General features: G+C 44.1%; 1 protein-coding gene and 1 long non-coding RNA gene across 10 annotated transcripts in view; one reads left to right on the top strand and one right to left on the bottom strand.

The window, feature by feature from the left end:
• LOC128329841 (uncharacterized) overlaps window positions 1-16,110 on the top strand; it is a 31,380-nt gene extending 15,270 nt beyond the window's left edge. The window contains exons 2-3 of the long non-coding RNA XR_008309816.1: window positions 8,514-8,579; window positions 15,842-16,110. This is a non-coding gene — a long non-coding RNA (uncharacterized LOC128329841). The remainder of the gene's footprint in view (window positions 1-8,513; window positions 8,580-15,841) is intronic.
• The window catches only part of BBS9 (Bardet-Biedl syndrome 9), a 430,545-nt gene that overhangs the window by 56,377 nt on the left and 350,745 nt on the right, over window positions 1-23,423 (bottom strand). For 7 of the 9 annotated variants that reach the window (XM_053261612.1, XM_053261621.1, XM_053261608.1 and 4 more), the window contains one exon: window positions 3,737-5,181. The exons of the other annotated variants lie outside the window; for them this stretch is intronic. In XM_053261612.1, coding sequence (XP_053117587.1) covers window positions 5,024-5,181 — 158 coding nt within the window. In that variant the 3' untranslated portion in view covers window positions 3,737-5,023. Of the gene's footprint in view, window positions 1-3,736; window positions 5,182-23,423 lie in introns of those variants that run through there. 9 annotated transcript variants of the gene reach the window in all.

The following is a 23,423-nucleotide window of genomic DNA, read 5'->3' on the forward strand; positions in this document are numbered from 1 at the left end:
ACTAGGAAGAAAGCATAACTCTCTCAATCATCTGTTGGGTCTGCACATAATTGCCTCCATCCCAATCAGCAGACCCACTACCATACATCTACTACTCTGTGAGTTGGGTTCCTCAAAGCCATGGGGGATAGTTTATCTTCCTCCCTCTGCTACTTAGTCTGCGGTGGTAATTCTTATCCATATGGCAATAAGTCACTGCTTATAGGTACAGTTTCATATTGGTTGCTCAGCATTAGTGGCGCTGAATATATCCTCAGTCTCCTGTAAAAACCTCCTTCCCTGAAAGATTAGGTATGTGGCTTGGGAGTGCTCCTGGACCCAAAGCTTTCCCTGGTTTCTCAGGTTGAGGCAGTGGGCAGGAGAGCTTTTTATCAGCTTTGGCTGATACGTCAGCTACATCCATTTCTGGAAGTAAATGACCTTAAAACAATTGTACATGTAATTTAATTTAATTCAATTCAATTTAATTTCTAGACCGCCCCATCCAAAGGCTCTGGGTGGTGCACAAGTTTTAAAAACATAAAAACAAACACCATTTAAAACACACTGCTTAAAACAATATAAAAACAATTTAAAAATAATAATCCAGAACCATTTAAAACCAATTAAAATACATAAAAACAATTTAAAAACTTTGGAAGGTCAGGCCAAACAACTAAGTTTTTAGGGCTCTCTTAAAGGTCAACAATGAGCCTAAATTATGGATATCTGCCAGGAGTGCATTCCATAGGCCAGGAGCAGCTACAGAGAAGGCCCGGCTCCAAGTTGCCACCAGGTGGTAACTGGAGACAGACCTCTCCGGATGACCTCAACATGCTGGACCCAAGCCGTTCAGGGCTTTAAAGGTAATAACCAGCACTTTGTATTTGCCCGGAAACATACTGGCACCCAGTGCAACTCTTTTAAAATAGGCATATAGTCTCTCTGGGTTACCTCAGAGACCAGTCTGGCTGCCGCATTTTGAACTAACTGAAGTTTACGAACTACGTACAAAGGCACATTGCAATAGTCAAGCCTGGGGGTTACCAGCTGATGTAACACTGTTTTCGTTCTTTTAAAGGAATGGACGCAGCTGTTGAATCAGCCAAAGTTGATGGAAAGGGCTCCTGGCCATAGCCTCCACCTGAGATACCAGGGTGAGGCCTGGATCCAAGAGTACTCCAAAGCTAAATGCCTGTTCCTTCTGGGGGAGTGTAACCCCATCCAGCACAGGAAGATCTAACATCCCTCAAATTCCAATCCCCCACAAAGAGCACCTTCATCTTTCTTGGATTCAGCTTCAATTTGTTATCCCTAATCCAGCCTATTACTGCTTGTAGGCAGGCATTTAGAGAATGAATGCCATTTCCTGATGATGATGATGATGATGAGGAGGAGGAGGAGGAGGAGGAGGAGAAAAAATAGATTTGGGTGTCATCAGCATACTGATAACACCCAGCACCAAATCTCCCAGTGACCTCACCCAGTGATTTCATGTAGATGTTGAAAAGCATTGTTGACAGAATGGAGCCCCAAGGGAATCCATATAATAGCTCCTGTTTCAAAGAGCAACCGTCACCAAGCTCTGCCACCTGGAATCTGCCCGATAGGAGCAGAACCACTGCAATGCAGTGCCTCCTATCCCTAACTCCCCCAGGCGATCCAGAAAGATACCATAGTGAGTGGTATCAAATGGTGCCGAGAGATCCAAAAGAACCAACAGAGTCACACTCCCTCTGTCTCCCTGGTAAGGTCATCCATCAGGCTGACCAAAGCCAACTCAAACCCATAGCCTGCTCTAAAGTAAGTTTGAAATGGGTCTAGATAATCTGTTTCCTCCAAAACTGATTGGAGCTGGTTAGTTACCATGCTTTCAATCACCTTGCCCACCCATGGGAGATTGGAGACCGGCCTATAGCTATCCATCACTGAAGGATCTAGGGAAGGCTTCTTAAGAAGTGATCTAATCATTGCCTCCTTCAAACAAGGAGGCATCCTACCCTCCCTCAGTGATGAGTTAATGCTATTAAAGGCCATCTCCAACATTTTCCCTGCTAGATAGAAGCAGGCAAGTCAGGCAAGGATCCAGAGAACACGTGGTAGGCTCTAAAGGTAGGCACCTCTCCAAGCAGCTTGTCCACATCAGGCATCACAGAGTGAAACTGTTCCAATCTAATACTGCAAGAGGGATTGCTGGGCACCACGTTAATAGACTCTACAAAAACAGTGGAGCCCAAGTTGGCCAAAATACAAGAGATTTTGTCTCTTGTATTTGTTAACCCATTAAAAGCATGACAGCAGGACACAGTCTCTGGGGTCTGGTGGTCTGAAATGGAAGCAGCCTGAATCAAACTCCTCACAACTTGGAACAACTCTGCTGAATGCTAACCTGTAGAAGCAATGCAAGCAGACTAGAATTGGTTTTTTGCTGCATGCACTGCTTCCACATAAACCTTCCCATGGGCTCTGTGCTGTGTCCTGTCAATTTTGAGCTGGGTTCTCCTCAACTTGCATTCCAATTGTGTTCCTGGTAACCTCCAGGTTTGACTACTGTAATGTATGCTACGTAGGGCTGCCTTTGCATGTAGTCTGGAAACTACAATTGGTGCAGAATGCGGCAGCCAGATTGGTATCTGGAACAACATGGACCACGTAACACCATTTTAAAAAGAACTGCACTGGCTGCTGCTATGTTTCCAGGTGAAATACAAAGTGCTGGTTATGACCTATAAAGCCCTTAATGGTTTGGGTCCAGGTTATTTAAGAGAGCACCTCCTTTGTCATACACCCTGCCGCCTGTCCCTGCCGCCTGTTAGGATCTTCTGGAGAGGTCTGGTTACAGTTGTTGCTGGCTTAACTGGTGGCGACCCAGGACCCGGCTTTCTCTGCAGCTGCTCCAGGGCATTGGAATATGCTTCCCGCTTAAATAAGAACAACTTTTCCTCTATTTTCAGGAAGATCCTAAAGACTCATCTGTTCTCTCAGGCTTTTAATTAGAATTTTAATAATTTGTTTTAATAACTGTTTTATGCTATTGTTTTTATTGTGTTTTGGGATCTTAATCTGTGGCTTTTATATTGTTTTCAAATTTTGTATACCGCCTAGACATGAATATATCAGGTGGTATAAAAATATGATAAATACATAATAAATAAATAAAATAATTCCCAGAGAGCTTCTTCTGTCCTGTCCAGGAACTGCTTGTCTTCCTTGATAAGTTCCTGGATAACTTCATTCCCTTTCATGAAGGAAAGTATGGTATTTATGCATTCATTTTGTTCTCTCCCACCATGAGCAATTATTTAAAACTGGCACAGCGGATATATTATAAACAACATCAACATATAAATATGGCTTCTCAATACATCATGGGATAATTTTGTTATTCTTGGGGAAATATTGCTAACATCATCTGGAATTCTAAATGACCATGTTTATATATAAATACATTGTCCTGTAGAACAATATATTAAAATTGCTTAAATTTTTACTTCTTCCCCTCAACATGAGCGGAACATTATCCTCAGCATTGAGGATAATTTCAAAATCTATTGCCTATAGACTCTTGAAGCTTATGCTCAAAGCCATTTCAGGGTATTTTGACCTATCATGGAACTCTTGGTTATGGTTGATTTCACTATGAGTGGCTAGAAACTGCATTATATCACAACCTACCACTACAGATTTTCTTTTCCTTATTCACACTCTTTTTATAAATGCGAACAGATGAACTCAATAAAACATAAGTCCACAGAATTATGGCTTCCTTTATTCTTGTGGTAAAAATATTTATACACAATTGGCACATCATTTTATCAAGTGGTTTCTTAAACTTAAAAAAGGAACTATTCAGTTTAAAAACTCAATGAATACATTTTGAAACAATCCATCATCTCTTTCTCTCTCTCTGCACTTTCTCTTTGTAGTTAGCAAATATGAATTGACCTAGTGGTGCTGACCTGCTACAATATTCAAAACTCAGGAGACCAATGTGACTCAAGCCTGGAGTCTAGACTAGCTTAATGGAGTGAGACAACCAGTGACTTATCAATTTTAAAAAAGGCATTAAAAACATAGGGCTAAATTTTGCCACTGCGGTTGGGGGGGGGGGGAAGCATAAATCGCCAAATGAAATTCCATTCATTGGAGAGCAGAGTTTGGCTATACATCTTGCAATTCAGTGAGGCGTACCATTCTATATGTTGGGCAGTTACAAGTCAATCTTTATTTAAAATACTTGCTAAAGTTTAACATGTTGATCTTCTACTACCATTTGGATGCCAAAAACTGTCCACAGATCTATTCAGTTAGGTTTTGGGTCAAGTGCTAGCAGTATTAGCCAACATTTTACATATTCCATGGACAACTCTAGCGAATGCCAACTTCAATAATTGACTGGCAGGCAAATGTAATATATCCAGTGCTATGTTTCTATTAAGCCTCAATGAAAGCAAACTTTGTGAAAAGGAAGGGTCTTTCATGCTTGGCTTCAGACAAGATCCTCAGGTTGCATTACTGAGTGTGACTCCACTGACTTCCAAAACTCTGTCCTTGTGTTTTGTTTTGTTGTAATTGATGACTTCGGCATGCTTGTGTTGGGACCTGACTAAGCTTTCTGAAACACAACATGGTTATCCCAAATAGAACCAAAACTATACAAACGATTACATCAGTATAAAGCTACTCTTAACATATTAGATATCTCTCATAAGCATTTTTGTATATCGCTGTGAGCAATTTCTACTGGAAAGATTACTAATACGCTTGTAGGAAAATAAATAAAAATAAATAATAGGCACTTTCATTATTGCTTTCCCACAATTTAGAGAGAAAAGAAAACAACATTCATGCCAACTATAATATATTGATTTTGTGCTGCAGAAAGAGGTAATGACCCTTTCTGGGCAACCATGCCATAAAACAATTCTCACTATCTGGAACAGTGTATAGAATTTGCTCGAATTTGCTCTGCTTTTATTAACCATATTCTCCTAACTTCCCATTTAGACCTTTGAAATCTCTTCCTTGCTTTCCTTGTCTCATGTTATTTCTTCTTCTTCTTCTTCTTCATTTTTTGGCATTCAGAACATGGTTGCTCTTCTCTCATTAGGATCCTCTCTCCTCTCACCTCTTTAAGACTTCTGCAGTGTTTTTTCACATCAGGTTCAAACTCCTGATCACAAGCTGGGATCCCAAGAGATACTGGAATCCAAACAAAGATAATGGAGAAAGTTGCTGTTATTGAGCACACGCGAGCACACAGAATTAATTGTGCAGTTCTTTGGATTCCAGACTTCTTTGGAGTCTTATATTTAAGACTCGCCATCCTTGATGAGATTCCTTCATTATTCCAATTCTCCCACTCAAGCAAATCTTCTATAAGGCTCTTTTCTCCTATCCCAAACTTTTACCATACTTTCCCCTGTTCATCTAATCACAGAGCTAGAGGGGGACCCTGTAGTCCAAACCCTGCTTGATGCAGAAAATCCAGAACTAGAGCTTCTCCAACAGATGGCTGTACAGCCTTTGCCCTAAGCTCTTTAGCAAGGGAAGGCCTCTCCCAGTAATTGGTTCCATAGCTGGAACTGCTTTTATCATTAACTAGCTTCTCTTAATGTTCAACTGAAATCTCCCCTCCTGTAACTTAAGTCCATTATGTTTAGTCCTGCCCTCTGAAGCAACAGAGAACCAGTCCTTCCCCTCTTCTGTGATAGAAGATGGCAAACCCAAACCTGAAATTCGGGTTTTCAGATTTGTTTTGTATTTTAACTGATTTTAAAATGAGCTTTTAAGCTGGTTTGTATTGTATTTTGTATTTTTAAAAACTTTTTTTTTGGTCTATGATTTAATGTGTTGTGTTTTTATTGTAAGTTTTAATCCTTTGTTTTGAGCCACCCAGAGAACAATTTCTTATGGGGCAGCTAACAAATAAAGTTTATTTTATTTATTACTACTACTACTACTACTACTACTACTACTACACTCTTCAAATGCCTGGAGAATGTAGAATCCAGTGGAAAGAGTTGTGGCACAGAAGGACAAGGCAGTGGAGCCAAATCAGGAAGGTTAATGGTTTAATGAAATATATATATTTTTACAGAGAGGCAAGTGCAAACTGCTTTCAATGCTCTTGCTGCTGGTTGTTTGTAAGAACTGCCTCTATTCCAGGACTGGACTAAAAGTAACTAAAGCACCATTTAAAAGCTGTCCTGGATCAAGGAATGGATTAACCAAAAAAAACCCTCACAGATTTATCATTTCCCCACCTCCAAATTAAGCACACGAGTTTCTTCTACCTTTCCTCATAGGGCTTGTTTTCCAGTCCTGTGACCATCATAGGGGCTATTCCCATGATCAGGAGAAATCGGGCTAGGGAAGCCTAGCCTGATTTCGCCTGATCATGGGAGCCACCGGGCTCGCAGGCGAGCCCAGTGGTTTCCTGGCGCTTAACCCGCCAAACTACCCCTCCCCTTAAACCGGGTTTGCAGAGCGAGCACTCTGCAAACCCGGTTTTTCTAATTGTGAGTTGCCACGGTGTGGCTCCGCACCACAGCAACTCACGAGTAGACCCCCAACCAGGAGGCTTAAAAGCAGCCTCCCGGCTCGAGGGTCTCTCCAGTATGCCCTGCGCACTCACGCACGGCATACTGGAGCTACCGGGGGCTGCATGACCCCCAAACTCCCCAGCCCCGGCCGGCTCTGTGACGAAGCCGGCAGTCGTGTGGGCAGGCACTGCAGCCGCCCAGAGCAGACAGCTGCTCGTGTGCGGGGAGCGCGGGTTAAGCCCGATCTCCCTGCAACCCCCCGAGAGGCTCTTCTCCATAATCGTGAGAAGAGCATCTTAGTCTTCCTCCTCTGAACACAATCTATTTTATATATCTTTCATTTTGTGAATTTCAGCCCAGTTTTCCATTCCATAAAGGTCATTTTAAGTCTGAGGTCTTAGCTATCCTTCACAGTTTTCTGCCATCTGTAAATTTGATGAAGAGTCCATCAATTTCTTCATCTTAGTCACTGACACCAATGCTGAAGAGTACTGGGCCCAGGACAGAATCCTGCTGCAGCCACTCCAAACCTCCCTCCAGTCTGATGAAGAGCCATTATGACAAGTAGTCACTAATTCTTTATTGAAGTATGCTACAGTCCAGCCACCTAATGGCACAGTGGGGAAGCAATCTGCGAGCAGGAGGCTGTTGGTATAGGAAGGTGCTGAAAGGCATCATCTCATACTGCGCTGGAGAAGGCAATGGTAAACCCCTCCTGTATTCTACCAAGAAAACCACAAGGCTCTGTGGTCGCCAGGAGTTGACACCGACTCGACAGCACAACCTTTCCTTTTCTATGGTACAGTCCACTACAGGCACATATGGAATTGGGCAAGTAGAGGCTTTACTGCTTTGATTATACTAGAAAATATTCTCTACTGGCTATATTTTAAGAATAATTTGAAAAATAAAATTAGAGCAATGCTTTTTAACTAGGTCTGTTAATTAGGGTTGTTTTTTTTTTAAAAAAACCACAAACCGATACCAAAAGAAGTCATGAAAAAGCTTTAAAGAATTGACCCCTACTCATTACTCAGTTGTAAAAATAAAGGTATGTGTATGAAAGAGAGATAGACTAAAAAATACAAAATGTGAAAACACTGTGTGAGAACATGAGAATCCTACATCTCACAGTGTATAGGTCAAGCAGCCATTTACATCACATATTATAATGCACACCTTGTTGTATGGTATAACTTACAGAAAATTATTATTCATTGAAGGTTTATAACAACATTCCATTAGCACTAAGATAATAAACAGTATTAACAAATGTTCTATAGTTGCCAAGGTCATTGCTCATTTTTTATGTTAGCCACTGTCATTTTAACACAAAGGTTCATTTTTAAAATAAAAAAGGTCTAAATCCAGAGGATATAGATATCCAGAGGATTACAGACTTTTGAACTCTTGGTTTAAAAAAAAAATATCCTGATGAGAAAGCAGTTCAAATGTCTAAAAGTAGATCCTTCTCTCCATTCTACAAAGACAGCACATGGACACTGTAGAAGGTGCCAATATTTCAAAATGCTTCAAAATATGCCCCCATACAAACAATCTACCTTTAGAGCAGCAAAAGTAGTCTTTAAAAAAGTATTGTCTAAACCAGGCAGTGCAACTAGCAAAAGAGTTTCTCCTATGCACTGAAGGTAAAAAATAAACTAGACTCATATACATTTCTATGAAAGCAAGGCCCTACTTGAAGTCTAAGAAGAAAGATTCCCAGAATAATCACTTAGGAATATTTCATATCCAAATCCCCCCTGCCAAAGTTGCTAACTGAGCTGATGGACCTAGTTGCAGAATTGGCATTGGAGTTGCCCAGCTTGTTGTTGGTGAGGGACTTGAATGTTTATTTCGGGACCAAGTTTCCGGGAGCGGCTCAGGAGTTCATAGCATCCATGATGACTATGGGCCAATCCCATCTGGTCTCTAAACTGATGCATAATGCTGGTCACACACTCAATTTGGTCTTTTGCTCTAATCAAGGTGGTGTTCCATTGATGGGGACTTCTGAACTTCCCACTGCCATGAACAGACCACCAACTGATTAAGGTAGGACTTGCAAGCACAACCCACCTCTTCAGGGGTGAAGGACCTATTAGGTTTGTCTGCTCGAGAAAGTTATTGGATCCAATAGGATTCCAAGAAGCCTTGGAAGGGTTTACAATTGGCACTGCTAGTGATTCTGTTGATGCTCTGGTGCAAACATCTATTATATTAATTCTCCTGGGTGTGCCTTGGAATGTGCGTCCTAGAGCGCAGCTGATTGGCTGGGCGGCGGACGCACCTGATTGGCTGAGGCGCACCCAGGAGGATTGGTTGCCACGGAGGCAGCCCAGCTGTGGAGGCCAGAGGTGGCAGGCCCGGCCCAGCCGGCGTCAGTATGCACATGGCCACCGTGCATGCGCAGTGGCCATGTGCATGCCAATGTCAAGCACAGGCTGATGGGAGCAGCGCTGCAGCTGCGAGTGGCCTTTTGAACAGTGAGCACTGTGCCCAGAAAAGTAGTGGGGTGGCGGAGGAGCAGGTAAGGTCCTGCTTACCTGATTTTAAAAGGAACCAATCCCCACCCCGCTGAACTGGTTCTAATGCTGGCACCCAAAGCAGTTCAGCGCTTCCCTAAGGAGGTGTCAAACAGGTATGGACACATCCTTAATGCTGATGACACCCAGATCTATTTCTCCACATCTATCTCATCAGTTAGTGACATAACTTTCCTAAATGCTTGCCTGGAGGCAGTAATGGGCTGGATGAGGGATAACAAACTGAAGTTGAGTCCAAATAAGATGGAGATACTGACTGGGGGGGGGGGGGGCGGTCAGGACCTGAGAGATGGTTTAGATCTGCCTGTTCTGGATGGGGTTACATTCACCCAGAAAGACCAGGTATGTAGCTTGGGTGTGCTCCTGGATCCCAAATTCTCTCTGGTTTCGAGGCAGTGGCCTGGAGTGCTTTTTATTGACTTCAGCTGCTTTGTCAACTACAGTCATTTCTGGAAGTAAATTACCCTAAAACAGTGGTGCCTATGCTGGTTACATGCAGGTTTGACTACTCTACATGGGGCTGACTTTGTATATAGTCCGGAAACTACAATTGGTACAGAATGCAGCAGCCAGACTAGGCTCTGGGACAACCCGAAGGGACTGTATTAACATTGATTTTAAAACAACTCCAAGTTGCTTACCTATAACTGGAGTAGTCATCTGGTGGTCATCTGTCCAGTTACACAGATGGGCTTCACGCCTGCATGAAGAAAACCTCCGGAACACTCACAAGCTAATCTTTTTCTGGCTCTCTGATAGACTGGAGGCTCCTCCCCTTACACCTTGGTAATGTACTCCACACCCTCCTCCTCAGTTCTAGAGTCCGCCAAGAATAGGCTCTGCGGAGGGGCAGGCTGAGTGGGTGTGTGACTGGACAGATGACCACCAGAAGAGCTCCAGTTACAGGTAAGCAACCCATAGTACTTCTAAGTGGTCTCTGTCCATCACACAGATGGGCGCATTGCAAGCTCCAGGACCCTGGAGGTGGGAAGCAGAGCACAGAGACTAGGAAAAAACCAAAAGCCCCATGCTTTGAAAGAGCAAGGTGGGCAAAACTGTGAACAAAGTAGTTTTATTTAACTTACACAACCAGTCAAAGGTAGAGACTAGAGAGCATACACAACTGCAGAAAAAATATATATCAAGAGCTATTGAAAAAGTGCTTGCAAAACCGACCTCCCATAGGCCGCATCACTATGGGCCCTGATGTCCAGTGCATAATGTTTTATGAAGGACGATGGTAAGGACCATGTCGCAGCTTGGCATATGGAAGCCAAGGAGAGTCCTCTGTCAAAGGCTGTGGAGGTGGCCACTGCCCTGGTGGAAAGAGCTTTCAGTGGGGCAGGGGGATCCAACACAGCCAGCTGGTATGCCAGTTTGATTGACGTGACAATCCATGCTGAGATAGATTGAGACGACACCCTTTGGCCTTTACAGGGTGCTCCATAATGAACAGCGCTGTAGTGGACCTAAAGGGAGCTGTGCGGTGAACATAAAAGGCCAGCACCCTTCTAACATCTAAGGTGTGCCATCTATGTTCTAAATCTGAAGATGGGTTAGGGAAGAAAACTGGCAGGGAAATCGCCTGCGACCTATGATAGGTCAACACTACCTTAGGGAGAAAAGAAACATCAACCCTCAAAACAACCTTGTCCTTTTTAAATAACAAATAAGGAGGATCACAACGTAATGCCCTCAACTCCCCCACCCTCCTGGCTGATGTGATCATGACCAGAAAAATGGTTTAAAGGGTTAAGAATCTCAGGTCGCATGTCCCATGGGCTCAAAGGGTTTACCCATAAGAGCCTACAGTACCCGTGGTAAGTCCCATGAAGGGGCCACCGAGGGTGTGTCTGGGTGGAGATGGGCCAAACCTTTTAGAGACTGTTTAACCTCCTGCAAGTTGAACAGAGAAGGACAGGAGTTAGGTAAGGTGTGGGAGGCAGATATTGCAGCCAGGTGGACCTGCACTGAGGACATGGAGAGTCCAGACTTCTTTAGATGGAGCAAATATGACAGGACCATTGATAGTGGTGCCATGGCAGGATCAGACCCACCTTCCAGTTTCACGAATTCTGAAAAGCGTCTCCATTTTGCTTTGTACGACACCATACTGGAGAGTTTCCTGCACGAAGCTATAATATCCCTCAACACCAAAGGCCAGATATCTGGATCCACCAGGCTGTTAGGAGTATCCTTCAAATATCTGGATGAATGATCCGTCCCTCTTGAAGTGATAGCAAGGTCGGTAGGAGAGGAAGGCGAATGAAGCAACCCGTGGGAGAGGTGTAGGAGATTAAGGAACCAAGGGTGGCGAGGCCACCAGGGTGTCACTAGGATGCAATTTGCCTATTCTACCTCTAATTTCTGGAGGACCCTTTGGAGAAGAGGACTGGAGGAAACAGATAGAGGGAAATCCCCGACTAGGTCGTTATGAAGGCATCTCCCCTGGAGTCTGTTCCCATTTCTGCCCTGGAACAGTAGATATGGCATTGACGCTTGAATTTGCTCACAAAAAGGCCTACTTGTGGAGATCCCCAAGTTGGAAAACATCTTGTGGGACTCCTGGGTCCAATCTCCATTCCTGGGACAAAGATTGTGTCCAGCTTAGATTGTCTGCCAGGGTATTGTCAGGTCCTTTGATGTGTACTGCAGACAGATGTACCCGATGAACTGTCACCCTGTGCCAGATCTTTAGAGTGAGAGAGATGAGGGTGTGGGATCCAGTTTCCCCCAACGGTTTATATATGCCTTTGTCGTAGAGTTGTCTGTCATGTCCTCGGTGGCATCTGTCATCAGCTGCACCTGTGGAGAGGCTCTCGTAAATGGGGTGGATTGTTCGAGGTTTTGTAGAACAGTCCACCTTGTACAGGCATTGTGGACCTGAGCTGGAATACAAAACACTCTGGAATTGTGGTCCGTGAGTGGTTGAAAAGCATCTAGGAACCACTGTTGTAGTGGTCGCATGTGCAGTCTGGCCATGGGCAGAACAGCAGTTGTGGAGGCCATGAGGTCTAATATGCACTGGACACTTTGAGCCATATGAGTGGCCCTTCCACATATTTGTTGAGCTAGATCTTGTATCCACCCGACCCGATCTACTGGAAGGCTCACTGTAGCCATCATTGAACTGAAAATGACTCCTAAGAATTTTATGTGGTGTCATTGGTGTCAACTGCAATTTTTGTATTTTACATAAGTATTCAGGAGACGTAAATCCAAAATGGGTCTTAGGCCACCATCCCTTTTCGGAATGGTGAAGTAAGGGGAGAAGAGTCCATTCCCCAGGTGGGAGGGAATACTCTCTATTGTTCCCTTTAGGAGGAGGGTTCCGGTTTCCTGCTGGAGGGTGGCTGTCACAAGGGTGATTGTCTTGCCCAAATCTGGCAGCCATTCTGTGAATTTTATAGCATAGCGTATGTGTAGATGGTGAGGGCCCAGGCATCCAATGCGATGCTCTCCCAGCGATTCAGGTAAAGCTTTAAACACATTCCTATCCAGGGATAGTCATGATCTCTTTTGAAATGTAGTGGATTTGAGCTTCGGCTGGACAGGTTTGTTAGTAGGGAACGCGCTTCCTGTACTGCATATTGAATTGATTGTATCGGGGTTGACTAAATGGTTGGTCATACGTCTGAGGTGTGGACAAGTGGGAATGGAAAGGTTGTTGCGAGCGAAAAGGCCTGTTAAATCTGGAACTTGATGAAGATGAGGAGAAGCTCATGGATTTCACGGTTTTCCTCATCTTTTGCACCCTTTCTATTCTTTCATCGGTCTGCCCTCCGAACAAGGCCAGACCATCAAATGGAAGGTCCTCAATCCGTGTCCAAGCCTTTGGGTTCATACCCTAAGACCAAAGCCACACATGTCTGTGTAGTGAAACTGCACCCATTAAGGACCTAGCTGCAGAGTCCATGGAGTGTCTGGAAGTTTGTAAGAGTTGTTTGCTCAGCTTGCATCCTTCCTTCTGTAAGGCAAGGATATCTGCCCTTTGTGGGGAGGGGAGAGAGTCCAGATGAGTAGACAGCTTCTCCCATAGCAGGTGGTTGTACCTTGACATAAATGCTTGATAATTGGCAATCTTTATCTGCATGGTAGAACTAGGTGCTTGCCCATGGAGTCGAGCCTGTAACCTTCTCTGTCCACCGACGGTGCCTTGTTCCTAGACTTTGCCTGTGCTGCCTCAACCACAATAGCGGAACAGGGTGCTTTTGCAGAAACATACAGTCCTCCATTTTGACTCTACACAGGTTCTCTACCTTTCTGGAAGTAGAGGGCACGGAGGACGGCTTTTTCCAAAAGCTTTGAGCAATGTCCAGTAATGCCTGATTCATTGGGAGTGCCACTGTCTTTAATGAATCCCCCTCTAGTATATCTAAAAGGGTGTTAGAGGAGGGTTTGGCCTCTTCTTGCAACTGTATTCTGAGAGCCGTGGCCATTTTAGATACCTGGACTGAAAAGGACCTCAAGTCTCCTGAAGGGAAGGTGGTGTCAGTATCTGGCCACCTGGCAGGGAAGTTCACAGTACCAAACGGAGCTGCAGGAACAAGATACAGCTCAGAACAGTTCTTCTTTATCGGGCTTGGCTGCAAGCTGTCGACACGAAAGTTGACAAACGTTGCTTTCCAGCAGTGAATAGAAAGCTGGTGACGTAATTTATAGCACAAGCCGAGAGCTCCCAGCTGGCAGGAATTCAAGGCTTATCAGCCCTCTGCAAGAGGCGTACTGATAGTATCCTCCTGATAGTTTCTAGCTGTGTTCTTCATCTTGTAACATGCCTCTGTTGTGGAGTCAGTGGAGGTTCCTTGCATAGCTCCTCTTCTGATTGGTCTGTCACGGTTTCTGCTGCCTCAGGTTGTTGTGCCTGCTCTAAATCATCAGCCGGATCTGCCTCAGCCATTTTTTGGAAACTGACAGCCGAGCTCTGACCTCAGACACCCCTGACCCCGAGCTCTGACCTCAGACACCCCTGCATCGGCTGAAAAGTTGACAGCTTCCCCTTCCTCCTCGCTGTCTGAGATCGAGGGCGTGACAGATGGGGGCCTTGATGTTGCTGCCATTTCGATGGTTAGAGGTTGAGGCCTCCTTGTCTGAAGAGGACGCGCTGGATTTTGATTCGTAATCTAAAGAGGAGTCCGAAGACTCCTGTATTTTCTCCGGTGGCACTGGGGAAACAGTGTCCATGAAATGGAGAGCCACAGGTTTAGCAGGGTGAGATGAGGCTTTGTCTGGCTTAAGGTGCTCTACCCAGGGTATCGGAGCATGCGTTGATCCTGGATGGGCACATATTGGTGCCTGAGCTAATTGGGATGCAGTCATGGCATCACGTTGTGTTGAACTGTTCCATGCTTGGGAAGCAACCTGATCCATTCTGTGATGGCAATGATGCAGCATGGGTGGAGGTGAACGCCCTCTGGACAGCCGTGATATGGCCGATAAGGAGAGCGGGATCTAGACCTGCAATCCCTATGGCATGTATGGGGCCTGCCTGGATAGGCACACCTCATATGACCCTGGTCCTGGTCTGGGTGGTAGTTGCTTGTCTCATATGGATCACAGTAACTAGAGTATTCACTCCTTTCTGGGTCATTCCTGTCGACCTCATAATTATCAAAGTGATAGGAAGAATAATATCTAATGGAGTGATATGGTGAATCAGCCCTCCTAGATGCAAATTCCCGGGTGTAGTCCTCTTCGCCGGGGTCCTCAGACTGCCATGGATCTGCATCAGACTCAAAACAAAGTCCCATCCAGTCCTGAGAGCTGGTCCTTTTGGCAGAGGCCAGTGGGCTCGTCACAATGAACGGGGCTGGAGAGAAAGTGGCTGTGGCACTTGCCCTATGGGCTATTCTGACAGGGGTTGCTGGGACGCCTCTGGCAGTCCCGCCTTGGTCCTGAGCTCAGACTCCTGTGATAGTGCTGCGGCACCGTGTTTCTGTTTGTGTGCCGACTTCATCGGCTTGGGGGCCGGCTCTGACAGCTTCAGCCCTGCAGGAGGCTTCTGTGCATGCCCCGCAGCGGAACCTGCCAATCCGTTTGGCGCTCGGACCTCAGCTGCTGGTGCTTTTCTTTTCTTTGGCTTCGGAGCTGAAGCATTGGGAGCCTTGTCTCTTTTCCTTTTGTGTTTTTTCACCCTTGAGAGGAGAGTCTGGGCGAACTGGCCAGGTTGAGGCTTGCAGTCCCAGAACTGCCAGGGGGCAAGGCTTGCGAAGAATCCAGGAGCCCCAAAGTCTGCTGGGCAGAGGGCTGTGGAATTTATGGCATGAGTGGTAGAATGGAGGCAGAGGGAGTCTCCAGAGGAGTCCCAGGCCCTCCCAGTGGCGCGGCTAGCACTTCAGAAGACACAGCTCCTTTCACAGAAGGCATCAGAGGAGCGCTAGACGCTTGCTCCATAGCAGTAGAGGCAGACAGGGCACGTTTCCACAGGTAAAGATGTAAACGAGAGGCTCTATTGCATTGAGCCTGCTCTGAAAATTTTAGACAGTGAGAACAAGTCATTGTGAGGTGGGTTTCCCTCAGGCAGAACGAGCATAGTCTGTGGCTATCGGATGAGGGGAAGGCTAACTGGCATTGGGTACAACATTTAAATGTTACATTGCCAGCCATACACCAGAGGAAAGAAATAGTAATTCCCCTCACAGGGGAGGAGTAAGAGATTGGCAATCCATGAAAAATAAACAAATAACGCAAAACTAAAAGAAGAGAAGTATATGAAGTAGGAGATGAGAATGAATAAACACAAAAATAAAATATAGATGTTTGTCTTCACAGAAAAGCTTGAAAGTGTATCCTGAGAAGTTTCCTCTTCAGCGGACAAAAAAGAACTGAGGAGGAGGGTGTGGAGCACGTGACCAAGGTGTGAGGGGAGGAGCCTATCCACTTATCAGAGAGCCAGAAAAGGTTTAGCTTGTGAGTGTTCCGGAGGTTTTCTTCACGCAGGCGTGAAGCTCATCTGTATGATGGACGGAGACCACTTAGAAGAACTGCACTGGCTGCCAATATGTTTCCAAGTGAAATACAAAGTTCTGGTTTTACCTATAAAGACCTCAACGGCTTGGGTTCAGGGTATTTAAGACAGAACCTTCTCTGTCATTAACCCTGTTGCCTATTAGGATCATCTGGAAAGGTCTGGTTATGGTTGCCACTGCTCGTTTGGTGGCAACTCAGGACTGGGCCTTCTCTGTGGCTGCCCCAGGGCTTTGGAATATGCTCTCTGTCAAAATAACAGCATCTTCTTCTCTGTTTGCTTTTAGACACACTTAGTTAGACATACTTGTTTTCTCAGGCTTTTAACTGAAATTAATTTCAAAAGGTGTAATTGTTTTTATCCCATGAAATTCTAACTTTTTATTCTGTGAAATGGTTTTGTTTTACCATGTTTTATATTTGTTGTGTTTTAAATTGTGTGCACCGCCTAGAGATGCACATATTAGGAGGTATATGAATGAATGAATGAATGAATGAATGAATGAATACTACGAGAGGGTGAAATGGCTCAGGACTGACTTTGAGTGAAAAAACAAGGTAGCCTATTTAGACCAGCTTTTATCTTGTGACCTTCCCTAAAATGGTATATACATGGAAAATCAGTCATAAGAACATAAGAACAGCCCTGCTGGATCAGGCCCAAGGCCCATCTAGTCCAGCATCCTGTTTTGCACAGTGGCCTACCAGATGCCGCTGGAAGCCACAGGCAGGAGTTGAGGGCATGCCCATCATAGTCCATCATAGTGGCAAACTATGAAGTGTTGAGAAAGTAGACAGCCAACTCACATATCAGCCTTTAAAAGAGCTCCATTATGGACTAGCCTTCAATGGTGCAATGCTGGACACTTCTACCGTTCAACTTCATCTCATGCAATCTGCCCTGGATTTGAATTTGTTTTTCTTTGGACCCTCAAAAATGTCACAGATTCTGAGCCCTCTGCACATATGTGTAGATTCTTTGATCATGAATGCCTCTTGACTTTGTTAGCTCCTTTATTGCTCCACAATTATTTATAGGTCATCGTAAATCTCAGAGTTTGACATGGTGGAGCACACTCAGAACAAAAATTCACACTGCAATACTCTGACTTCTCTTCAGATTGTATAAATCCCAATGCAAAAATGATAGGTGAAAGTCACACTTTGGTGACCACATCAAAAATAAACACAAGAACTGGGTTCAAATGTTGCTTTACTCTTAATTGTCAAGCACTACAAGCTAACTGCCACTTTTAATTATCCCTTTAACATTATGATAAAAAGGAAGATATTTATGATACTTAGAACATGCACTCATGACTTGCATGCTCATCTGAAGAGGGTTTAACTACACATTTTCAATTGTTACTTTCATTTTTATAGTATGTACAATTAATCACTATGAAATTACAACCATATAAAAAGGTGAGGTACATGGAAGCAGCTTTAATCTATGGAACATGCAAGAATAAAAGAAGAATCCCAAAAGAACTATTAAGTCCATTGTTAAGAACTGACAGACACATACTGTAGCTTCTGTTTAGCCACACAGATATGTGCAAATATAATCATATAAAGAATAAGTCCCTATGGCACATTTTTGATACTGTGAGGACTACCGTATTTTACGGACTATAAGACGCTACGGACTATAAGACGCACCTTAATTTTAATCCAGTTTTTCAGAGTTTTAACATATTAAACTGTTAAAACATATAAGACGCACCTGAATTTTGGCGGATATTTTTCGAGGAAAAAAGTGAGTCTTATAGTCCATAAAATACGGTATATTCAGCAAGCACAGGACTGTTTCATGCCATTCATAGCCTCACATCTTCTCTGTTTATTTTTCATGTGTCCTTTGGCTACATTGTAGAGTAAGTGATGAGTCATGTCTAGGCTGCCCTACTTCACCTCTTGTTCTTTGAGGCTGATGGGGAGGGAGACCAGTCAAATGTGCAGCCTACAGCGTAACAATTAGCCTTTGATTTCTCACATAGTAGTTAATCAGAACTATTAATTTAAGGCAACCATTCATTGACAGCTTACATTGGCATAGTCCCACTAGCTATGCCAGTGTAAGCAGTCCGTTTACCTTTTAATGATCCAATCCACAAATCAGCTAAGCCAGCATATCTGGATTTAGTGTAGTTTAACCTTACTGATTTTGGTGCTTACTTAGACTTCACGTGTCAATTGCCACAATGTGAACTGCCCACAATTAGCTAGTTTATGTGGTATTTTTAGTTAGTTTCTATACCAAGTCAAGCTAGGTGATGCACAAATGTGTAGATTCCTAGCTGGTAATTTATTTTACGAGCATGGTCCCTGGAACAGAGAGTGGGGTGGGACTTCACCAAATGGTCCAGCAACCACCAGCTCTCAAAGCTCTCTCTCTTCCCCTCTCCTCTCTACCAAGATAGCTGCAGCATAGAGACCAGAGCTTTCCAGTGGGAGAAGAATCCTTACTTTTGCTAGTATATCCCAGTCTCAGTTTGCTTTTCCAAAATCCATGAGTAAGAGGGTTTTATATTTCCAAGATGTTCAGATTTCAATATCTCCCTTTCCTCAAGCTGTCTAAAAAAACATGGATGGGTGAATGGAATTAATGAAATGGAATTAATTACTTGGAAGCAGCATCCTTCTTGCACCTCCAGTTATTGATCCCCCTCTAAATTTATACAGCAATACGAATACATCTTTCCTACATGGGTAGTATGTTAGGGCTCTGGCATACTTGGCTCTTGTATTGAGAAATTCATTGTTCTTCATATCTGTGTATATGTACAGATTTAAGATTAAAAATACAGCCCACCTTCATGCATTTTATACATTTATTGGAACCCCACAAAAAGTAGAACTTTTGGCCATAACTACAGGATAAAATGGGAACACAGTTTCTCCATGTATGTATAGGCCTTTGCCTTTTGTGTCCTATTATTCTAAGTTAAGGAAGTTCTGTAACTACACTAGGCAAGAACATTTTTTAAAATAGCAGCATATATTTCAGCATTTTCAAGAATCATCATGACAAAATGTTACCTTTTGTATCTCTCTTTTGTATTGTAAATCTTATCTCAAGACTTTCCTTTCTTTGTGCTTGAATCAGACTTCCCGTTAGTTGACTTGAACTCCTTTAATAATTCTGGGCAGTTTAATCCAAGCTCCAATGATAAGATATAAAGTTATTTTGCTTGTGTATCCTTAGTTCTCATTTGACTTGCACTCACCAGTAATTTATCATAACTGCTTGGATAGCATGATCAAATATACCCAGAGCACTGCCTATCCTCTCTAAAAAGCATCAACCTTGGGGTAATGAGATATCTGCAGATCAGTCTACCAGTTTCCCACATATTCTCTATGTTTCATATACATCCAGTTGCCAGATTTCCCAAGTGGAAAAAATTATCTATAGGTTCTATATTATTATTAAAGTATCCTGGAGACACCTTTATAATGGACAACATCCACTCTAACTTTGGGAGTATTGTATGCAAAGCACCTTGGCCCCGTTTAGTAATCCATAGTTCTGCTTCATGAGAGGGCGGCAAGTCTAGCTGATCTCTCCTTCCCCTGGAAGCATTCTTTAAAAATGTCCTTGAGGGTTGTGCAGTCCTCGGGGACATATTTTCATAAGCTAAAGAGAGCTTACAGGGGAAGGGGAGACTGGTGAAAATGCCCTCCCATCCACACAATGGGACTCTGGATTACCAATTGCTGTGGAGGTGTTTTGCATGCAGTGCCTCCGCATGGTTACTGAGGATGTCAGTCAGTAGTTCTCCAATTACCTCTGACAACGTTAGTCATGAAAATACAAAAATCTATCTATATCCATATCTATATTGATATCTATATAGATATTTCTCTTATGCATACCCACTGATAATCCCATGCGTGGTAGCTCTAGCGAGAGTTCACAAGCAGCTGCTGGATAGTGATGGGGACGGACGGAAGGGAAGAAAATGGCGGCGGCAGCCAGGCGAGGGGCCCAGTGGGGGGAAAAGACAGTGGTGAATGGTGGCTGTGAGTGGGCGGCCAGCTGGCTGGCGGACAAAGAAAACGGGGGCAGGCGGGTGGGCAGATGGAAGAAGGCGGCAGATAGGCTTGTGTATTTTGATTCAGCAACAAAACATTTTGTGTCCGAAAATGGCATTTTTGGACATTTTATATACAAATCGAAATGAAAAAATTAAAAACAAATGTTTTTGTATACAAATCAAAACTACCCTATTTTGGAGCCGAAGTTTTGTTTTGTTTTGTTTTGGTCTTGGGAGCTTTGGTCTCTGTCTGCTTCTGTCTTTCTGGCTGCCTCATTCAAGAGAGACAGAGAAAGAACTAATTTTGCACTGCATGTCTAAACTCAAGTTTCCATGATGCCATGCGTGCCTTGCTACCGGCCTGAGCCCAGCATACTGCCCCCTACTTAGTTACCATATATGTGTATATAGTATATAATGCAATTCAAATGCCTGCCTGCCTGCCTAGGATAGTTCGTTGTTCTGCTGCCTCTGTGTGATCTTGCTTTGGATATCGGTTCTTTGTAAAGCTCTGCTATTGTTGTAGATGTGTTGAAAAAAATGTCTATGGATGAGAACTGCTTGCTTGGTAGAGGAGGGAGAGTAGGGCACACTTGATGTTGCTGTTAGCCATAGTTTGCTACAGCAGTGGAGCGTGGGCTTGGGGGTTGCAGCAGTGGAGCATGGGCTTGGGGGAGTGAGGGGTTGTTGAAGTTTGTGTGTCTTTGTGGCAGATTTGGGGCAGAAAGGGGTTTGCTGGGGCAGAACAGTGGGTTGGGTGGAAGTGCCCCAAGGGGTGCCTGCCACAACCCAGACTCCCATAGAATTGGCCTAAGGGCTGCTTTCTTAGGAATTGTCGAAGTTGCATTGTCTTTGGGGCAGAAAGGGATCTGCTGGGACAGAACAGTGGGTTGGGTGGAAGTGCCCCAAGGGGTGCCTGCCACAACCCAGACTTCCATGGAACTGGCCTAAGGGCTGGTTTTTAAGTATGTGTCTTTGGGGCAGATTTGGGGCAGAAAGAGGTCTGCTGGGGCAAAACAGTGGGTTGGGAGGAAGTGCCCCAAGGGGTGCCTGCCACCACCCAGATTTAAAAGGAATTGATCAAAGGGTTGATTTTTTGTGATTTGGGGAAGCTTGAGCGTCTTTAAGCTTTCCCCCCAAAGGGAATAATGGTGGCTTCAGCAGCGCCATAACTGCACTTGGGGGGACTGGTGTGGTGCTGAGCAAGTGGTGGTGTAGTGCACAGAGGGTGCCAATTCCCCCCTGGATTGCTAACCCATTGGGGGTACTGGGCTTTGTTGTTTCTGAGGTGTTGAGTTTAGATTCTCTGATAGCAAATGAGATTTTTAATGAAAAACCATGAATCCACTCTCATATGCTACCAGAGAATCTACTCTCAGAACACCTCTAGAACAACAAAACCCTGTACTTCATGCGTTGGCAACCCATGTGGGTGCTTGGCACCCTATGCGCACTACACCACCACTTGCTCTGGGCCACCCCAGTGGAGTTATGGGACTGCAGAAACTTCCATTATACCCTAAGAGGAAAATGTGAAAGACACGTAACTTCATTAATTCTTTAAAAATCAGCTCTTTGCCAAATTCCTCTGAAAAAATTGTGGTAGCTTTCTTGTACCAACTGGGCACTACCACCAACCACACTTCACTCTGGGCCATCCCCCCACCACGTGAAGCCCATCCCCCCAGCCGTTTGCCCAATTCCTTTGAAATTTTTGTGGTAGCTTCCACTCATTGGGCACTATAACCTCCACCCACTCTTTTGACCACAAGACCCATTTTTTAATTTGAACTAATTCAGATTCAGATTCGGATTAATTCAGATACAAAACAAAACTGGGGTGATTCGGAAGGCTTAATTTTGGACAAAATACAAAATGGAGTTGATTTGGATTTGGTACAAATCGAAACAGAAAACATACGAAACGCACAACCCTAGCAGCGGAGGCCAGGTTGGAAGAAAATGATGGCAGTGGTGGGGGGAGCGGCGGGGGGGAATGGCAGGGGTGGGCGAAACAGCACAGGTGGGGGGAATGGCAGAGGGAGCAGTGGTGAACTAGAGGCACAGAAGCGTGTGTTCTCTCTCTCTCTCTCTCTCTCTCTCTGTGTGTTTGTGTGTGTGTGTGTGTGTGTGTGTGTGTATATATATATATATATAAACACCACTTGACAATGAACTCAGTGTGGGCATAAATGAAGAGTCTCATGGGTTGACTTCCCCCTGTGTTTGGCATATTACCTACTATTTTGACTCAGAACAATAGATCATGCTCGTCAGTAAATATGAGATCTTTTAATGTAAAAAATCTGAAAAGCATTTAGAAAATGAATGTTTGACCTGAAAATGGTATTATAATTTGTTTCTGACATCATATGATGAATTTTTTTAAAAGTAGTGGGGGGGAAACTCCCAAATAAGCTCCCTAAATTCAGAGAACTGGATAAGTGTATTCCATTATGTAGCTGATTTTTTAAAAAAGTCTCATTCAGTAATGCTTGCCAAAAACCAGTGGTATAGTTATGAATGCCAGAGACATGAGCTATTTTGTAATTTGGAAGAGTGTGAAGTAGGTGAAGTTTAAATCTGAGAGAGAGAGAGAGAGAGAGAGAGAGAGAGAGAGAGTGCTCCACAGTAATATAGAGGACAGAGGATCAAATCAGGACTGGTGAGACCTTGGTTCAAATCCTCATGCAGCTGAGAACATAAGACCATCCCTGCTGGATCAAGCCAAAGGACTATCTAGTCCAGCATACTGTTTCACACAGTGCTCCACCAGATGCCTCAGAGAAGCTCACAGGCAATAAGTGAGGGCTGTTGCTCCCCTGCAACTGGTATTTAGAGGCATCTTGGCTCTGAGGCTGGAGGTAGCCTATAGCCACCAGACTAGTAGCCATTGATAGACCGGGCCTCCATGAATTTGTCTAAGCCCCCTTTAAAGCCATCCAAGACAGTGGCCATCAACATATCCCATGGCAGAGAATTCCATAGATTAATTAAGTGCTGTGTGGAAAAGTACTTCCTTTTGTTGTTCCTACATTTCCTGGCCTTCAGTTTCACAGAATGACCCCTGGTTCTAGTATTGTGAGAGAGGGAGAAAATTTTCTCTCTGTCCACTCTCTCTACTCCATGCATAATTTTGTACATCTCTAGAGATGTACATATCAGGCAATATGCTTGATAAATAAATATCATGTCTCCTTATAGTTGCCTCTTTTCCAAACTAAAAAGCCCCAAATGCTGTAGCCTTGCCTCATAAGGCAGGTGCTTCGGGCCTCTGATCATTTTGGTTGCCCTCTTCTGCACTTTTTCCAGTTCTACAATATCCCTCTTGAGATATGGTGACCAGA

The sequence above is a fragment of the Hemicordylus capensis genome, chromosome 6, assembly GCF_027244095.1.
Source record: "Hemicordylus capensis ecotype Gifberg chromosome 6, rHemCap1.1.pri, whole genome shotgun sequence".
NCBI classification, from domain to species: domain Eukaryota; kingdom Metazoa; phylum Chordata; class Lepidosauria; order Squamata; family Cordylidae; genus Hemicordylus; species Hemicordylus capensis.